Source organism: Hydractinia symbiolongicarpus, chromosome 12, assembly GCF_029227915.1.
Source record: "Hydractinia symbiolongicarpus strain clone_291-10 chromosome 12, HSymV2.1, whole genome shotgun sequence".
Lineage (NCBI taxonomy): Eukaryota > Metazoa > Cnidaria > Hydrozoa > Anthoathecata > Hydractiniidae > Hydractinia > Hydractinia symbiolongicarpus.
This window is the reverse complement of record NC_079886.1, coordinates 24320403-24326621: the sequence shown is the minus strand read 5'-3', so window position 1 is coordinate 24326621 and position 6219 is coordinate 24320403. Positions and strand designations below refer to the sequence as shown.

At 35.2% G+C, this 6219-nt stretch overlaps 1 protein-coding gene across 6 annotated transcripts; it reads right to left on the bottom strand.

Moving 5' to 3' along the window:
• Positions 1 to 1211: 1211 nt before the first annotated feature.
• LOC130622083 (stabilizer of axonemal microtubules 2-like) lies at positions 1212 to 6178 on the bottom strand. Of its 6 annotated transcripts, none has more exons than XM_057437483.1 (6): positions 6100 to 6177; positions 5786 to 5908; positions 3989 to 4027; positions 3292 to 3397; positions 2681 to 2933; positions 1212 to 2380 (listed from the first exon to the last, which is right to left on the bottom strand). In XM_057437483.1, the coding sequence occupies exons 4-6, from the start codon at positions 3375 to 3377 to the stop codon at positions 1229 to 1231; spliced, it is 1491 nt and encodes a 496-aa protein (XP_057293466.1). In that variant the 5' UTR covers positions 3378 to 3397; positions 3989 to 4027; positions 5786 to 5908; positions 6100 to 6177; the 3' UTR covers positions 1212 to 1228. The 6 variants fall into 6 exon arrangements, with proteins under 6 accessions (XP_057293466.1, XP_057293467.1, XP_057293465.1 ...); XM_057437484.1 differs by lacking the exon at positions 6100 to 6177 and adding an exon at positions 6004 to 6075; XM_057437482.1 differs by lacking the exons at positions 5786 to 5908; positions 6100 to 6177 and adding an exon at positions 5367 to 5683.
• Between the last annotated feature and the right edge of the window lie 41 nt (positions 6179 to 6219).

The window sequence follows — 6219 nt, the reverse complement described above, 5'->3', positions numbered from 1 at the left end:
TTAAAAAGAATATTCGACCGCCTGTTAGTCGGTTAGGGCGCGATATTTTTCTGTATTTCTCTGATGTTATTCGGGATTTTTGTATGGAGTTGAACTTTGGTGTGCAGCCTCGGTGCCATTTTATTTATTGTTTTCGCGAGGCAAAAACAACGGCACTCTGAGAATGTGGGAAATCATTTTCACTAATTTAACCATGCATGTTTAAGATGACTATCTCCATCAGTCGCTACGTATTGACGAGTCCTCGACGCTGGTGGCTAATTTGTATCGGTGAAAGTAACAGTGAAGTAGGTTAAACCCATGCGTGTAGGTTGCTATTGACTTGACATATTAACTTAGCCTTTTTAAACAAAAAAAAGTTGCCTGGAGGTCGCACGGGTGTGTCACTGTACTAACTCGCAGGTTAAACTTTTTAAAAAATGGCGGAAGTAGTTTTTTTAACAACCTAGTCCTCGGGAAATATGTCAGTCTAAGTGCAGGCCGGTTTTTAACCCTATATATTTGTTATCCGTCGTGTGTGAGTTAAATTAAAGTTAGGATTAAAGAATACTAAACAAAAATCAAATTCAAGCGGAATATAAAAATATGATATTGAAAGCTTTGTTCTCATCTAGCAATCCCTAGGTGTTCATAAGAGAAACACTTGACAAAAACGTGCGAGAAAATTGTGTCGACACAAAGCATTGTGTTTATTTTTGCCGTTATTTGCCGTTATCAACGGCACTTTGTTTTTTTGTTTATCGTTGATAGGTTTATCAAATACTTTAAAAAGTATTCGATAAACCTATCAATGGCACGTCAGTTTCTTTAGAAGATACTTCAAGTATTTCCTTTAGTGCGAAAATTTCAATGCATTACGAGCAGCTGAACCTATTCAAGGCACCCGAAATGGGTCACAACGACAGGCAGACTACACATCATCGGCTCAGCGTAGCTCGAAGATTGATCATGTGAATTTTAGTAAGCTTTACTTGGTTGTTCTTTTTTGTTCAATTTTGTTTTATTTGGTTTTTGTCAGGGAAAAGTTGTTCTTGACACGCTTGTCCTTTTTTGAGAAAAAAGCTACAAAGACATATACGAAAGAGTTAAAAAAACTTCCTCCCCAGGCTTCATCCGTGTGTATAATATGCTGACGGGGAAGGCTTCGTAACAATCGTACTGCATATCATAAGTGTGGAAGACATTTGGACGAGGTAAGCAAAGCCGCAAGGTGGTTTGATTTTTCAAACTATGAACAAACACCACTTCCAACTGTTCGATTTAACCTAGCGTCTCTTCTTGCTTCAACTTCTGCTAAAAACTTCGAAAAAGCGCAAGGTTCAAATTCTTTTTTCTGGTACTTCTTTCTGTATTCAGTTTCAGTTGAAAACTCTCCTCCATAGTTTTGTAATGTATATTCCGGCTTAAATGCTTTCTGTTTTTCAGCACTTCTCTTAGTAAAGTCACTGCGCATGACAGTGGCGTCATCAAATTTTGCACTTTTTGGCGGCAAATATAAGTTATCTTCATGCTGATCACCATATATTTTTCTTTCTACGTTACCATGATGTGGGTACTGTAGTGTGTACGAAGATTTGTCAACCATTTTGCCGCTCGATTTTCTAGCCTCTATCGGACGTAACATGCCAACGCGAGGTTTAATACCGTATGATTTAAAATCTGCTTTGGTTTGAGATATTCCATCGAATTGTTCTGTTGGCGGCACGTAGGTATTTGAAGCTTTTGTTACAACACTGTTAAAATCCTCGGGTTTCCACGAGTTATAGCTTGTACGATTTACAGTTCTAAAATCAGCCGGTTCATCCATGCTTAATCTAAGCAAACTTGGATACTCCTGACATTTTTCGGCGCGAGCTTTTAAGGCATCATTTTCATCATAACCATAATCCACTTTGCTTTGCGAAATGGCGGTAAACTTAGTACGCGGTTTGATCGGCTGTGTTGGTTTCATTGACTTCAGCTTTCCTATATTGTCGTATTTTTGGAACTGAAGGCTATTGGTTGTAATATGATTAAAGTCATCGTCTAAACCAAGGTGGACATTACTCTCCTTCACTGCACATAATTCTGCTCTTGGTCCGGTACGTCCGTCATGAATGGAATTCTTCACTGAATTTTTGGCTGTAGGTTTTGGATCGGGATATAGCAGACCGTACGTACTGGCAGGTTTTTCTCGAAAACTTTGCTGTGGTATTTTAATTTTCTTCTGATAACCTTTTGAATACTCCGTTTCTGTAGCAAAATGACCCTTTTCCGGCTTAAATACGGTTTTTGGTCGTAGAGGATTGACATGAACAGGTTGATGTCCGATATATGTTTCGTTATACACTGTATTTCCATCGAAGTTTCCTGCGTTTAACTTTGCCAGTTCTGCTTCGAGCTAAATTTAAAGATTTTTTAAAATAATAAATATATATGTTGACTTGTCTTACGGCAAAAAGGTTTACTTAGATCAGACACAACTCAACCCCGTTCTTCCTGGCTTTGTTTTTGCGAGTACTGAGAAGGAGTTTAAACAGATTCCCCAGGGCTTCTGTCTCTCTTTTTAAAACCAGGACGGTAAGAAATATTTTTTATACTCTATTCTATTCTCGCCGCCATGGTATAAGAAAGAGAAAAACAGCCCTAGGGTCGGTTTTACTCAAACGGTTTTATTATAATATTTTGAAATTCTCTTCACCTTGCATGGCTTTTCTTTTCCAGTAGCATTATGTGGTTTAAACGCCATTTTATTTTCGGTTCTAAAGTCCATAGGCGGTGGATTTGGGTCTCTTTGTTTTTCTACGGGTTTCATTGATTTAGGCGGATCAATGTTGTGAAAATCATTGAAACGAGATTGATAACTTGTTTCCATGTTGTTATTTCTATTTTGTTGGAAACTGTAGGTGACGTTTGGATATTGTTTTCGACAATATGGATGACGGTGCGGTCGTCTAAAGTAAATTAATCATGGTCGATTTTTATTTACAAACAACATGCTTAGACACTAAGAAGCAACATTAAAAGTTCATATTATTTCAGTGCCCTCTTGTAATTTCTATGAAGGTATGAGCAGGTGCATCTCCCAATATCCCATATGAATCACTGTAGAAACACTACATCCTCGTCCCCAGAGTCTGTTGGCCACTGAGTCGTTATTAAGGCGACCAGTAATGATCATGTTTGTGCGAGGCTCTTTTCGCTCCTATTAAATTAATCAAAAGGGTGTAGTTCCCTGGGAACGAGGTTGGAATATCACAGAACTTAAGATATGCATCTATTTATCATCAACGTAATAGATATAACTCTTACCCACAATCACATAATTGACAAATGCATCTCAGTCCTTTTTCACGAAGTAGCTCTATGGTTTCTTTGTCCCATTCAAATTTCGCCATGCTAGAGTGTCTCTGTTATCCTAAATGTAGATTGATGAACTTAAGAAAACTGTACAAACACATAAAACCTTGTAAAAGCTATTGAATTTTCAAGTATACCAAGCCCTGGGAACAAGGTTGTTTAGCAAAACCAAGCCTATATTTTGATCTGGGGGGAAATCTTTAAAGGCAACAGCAGTAGGCTAAGAATATTTCAAAATTATCGTCTTTGGAAAAGTTAGTTGGTAGAAATTCTAAAATCATAATAAAATGCAGACTTATCTGACCCAGGGCCTTGTAAATATTCCTACTCGCTTTCAACTTTTAAAAATGTTTACCTATGCTCTATTAACGAAGGCCAACGTTACCTGTTGTTCGAACTTCAATTTTAGTTCTAATTCACAACACTAAAATATTTAAAATATTGTATACTCTATTAACGAAGGCCAACGTTACCTGTTGTTCGAACTTCAATTTTAGTTCTAATTCACAACACTAAAATATTTAAAATATTTTATACTCTATTAACGAAGGCCAACTTTACCTGTTGTTCAAACTTCAATTTTAGTTCTAATTCACAACACTAAAATATTTAAAATATTGTATACTCTATTAACGAAGGCCAACGTTACCTGTTGTTCGAACTTCAATTTTAGTTCTAATCCACAACACTAAAATATTTAAAATATTGTTCACAATAAAAATACAAAGAACTTCTGACATTGCGATTCAGAGAATTGACATATCAGGATGTTGGCATATCTCAAATTTCGTGATATTTTGCTTGTTTGTTTGTTTGCGCTTTGATGCTTAATTTTTGTTTTCAGTGTAACTGGTTTCATTAAACAAAAGCTTAATCCAACGAGACAGATCTTTTACTAAACAGAAAAACAAACAAATCGGAAAGTATAAAACGTTAATGAGTAAAATTATTTGTTAAAATATGCGCGTTGTGGTCACTTATGGCTAAACCATGAATGACATCCACCTAAAATCTCAAAATTTTAACCTTCCCTTCTCCCTTTTCTGTATATGTCCTAAATGTCAGTCCCCTTCTCCAGATCTGGAGATCCTAAATGTCACGCAAAGTATTTCGTATGCGAGTGTCGGTCCTGTGAGGTTTAAATATCGCAATAGGCTCTGTTTTTAACGGATTTTAACGCGATAGTTTTAACGACAACCACATACAAATTTTATACTTAGAAACTTTCATTGTTTATATTACAATTGGCTCTTTTTTATGTCATAGCCCTAGTTGACATATTACCACGCCCTTTATTCAAAAGTTACATGTTTCCGAAACTGCATTCTGTCTTATTTTATTTCCCTAATAAATTTTTATTTCCCTAAGCCTACTTTAAAGATTATTCCACTATCAACAAATGTGTTAAGCTTCATCTTCTTCCATGATTGACTGCAGTGACATACATTAGAAGTATTTAATTCGGCGATGAAAAGAATCTAGCACATATATACTTTACAAGAAGTGATGTGGTCAGTCTACTAGAAGTAATCGAGACTATTAATCGAGACTATTAATCGCTTATTAGTCCAAGAACAAGCCTACAATTTGATATGCGTATCCTTCAAACATCTGTGTTCTAGCAAGCACAGTTTCCGTTCTTAACTGGACAACACTTCAGCGAGAGAAAATTCTTACGTTCACTGATATGAATAAAAAATAAATAAAAGTGTGTCAGCCTTCGTACTAAACAAAAGTGGTGTGAGAACAACAAGTTTAAAGAAATGTTAAAAGAAAAATTCTACAGGATTTTACTCGCTGTACATAATTCGCCCATTTTTAGAAGATTTGGCAGTCATTTTGAACAGAACACTGGCATTAATAATATAACAGAAACTGGAAAACATTTTTCAATATTAGTTTATATTATTTGTTTATATAAACGTAAAATAAACACGCTAAAAACGAGTCAATAAATTTTGAAATTTTATCCACCTATTTGCGAAACTCTATAAACAAATCGAAAATAGAGTTTATTTTTCACTTACCGACTTTATCTTCTTGTTCCAAAAAACATATACTAAACCATCGTCAAATAAATATAAAAATATAAATGTTTTTGTTTTATGTAGCTACGGTTGCTAACAAGGTTGCTAAGATAAAATAATTTTTTAAAATATGCTTGAACAAAAGAGAAATTATTTTAACAATATTTAAAACATATGTTAACTCGCAAGAGATGTTAATTATTTTAAGAATATAAGAATTTCTGTCGATTTTGTCAGCAGAGTCTTTTTTTTCACTTTCTGATTTGCGTTTTTATACGTTTCGCGCTAATCACTTATAACACTGGGAGCGTCTGTTGTCTGTTTTTTCCGCCAGATTTACCGGCAACAAGAGTGGTCAGGGTGTAGTGCCAAAGATTCTGTCTTTTACTTTAATTTTAGTTATAAAAGTTTTTTTTTACCTCTCTGATGTCAGGAAAAGAGCAAGATGTTATCCACACAATACTGTTTTTATTAGGTTCCGTCACAATATTGTCTCCAGGGCATCTTGTATCTTTTCTGATATCGAGACGTATCACTCTAACCTATGTAAATAAAAGTTACAGGATGTCCTGGGGACGAGGTTAGTTGCGTAGAAATAAATTTCTTTGTAGTAAATCTATCGAGTAAACATAACAACCTCTAAAAAATTCAAAATTTTCGAAACTCTTTGGTAAAATTATCTCTTGAAAACCATTCAAAAGTGGTGTAGTTTACAAAATTGTATTTCCCAAACCTCGTCCTAATTGTTGATATTTTTAGGTGTCAAGTAGGCATTGCTGGCTCTTACATCAAGCAACAAACTATGGAGACCAGGGTGTAAATTTCCAGTATATCTGTCAAGCTGAGATAGTCT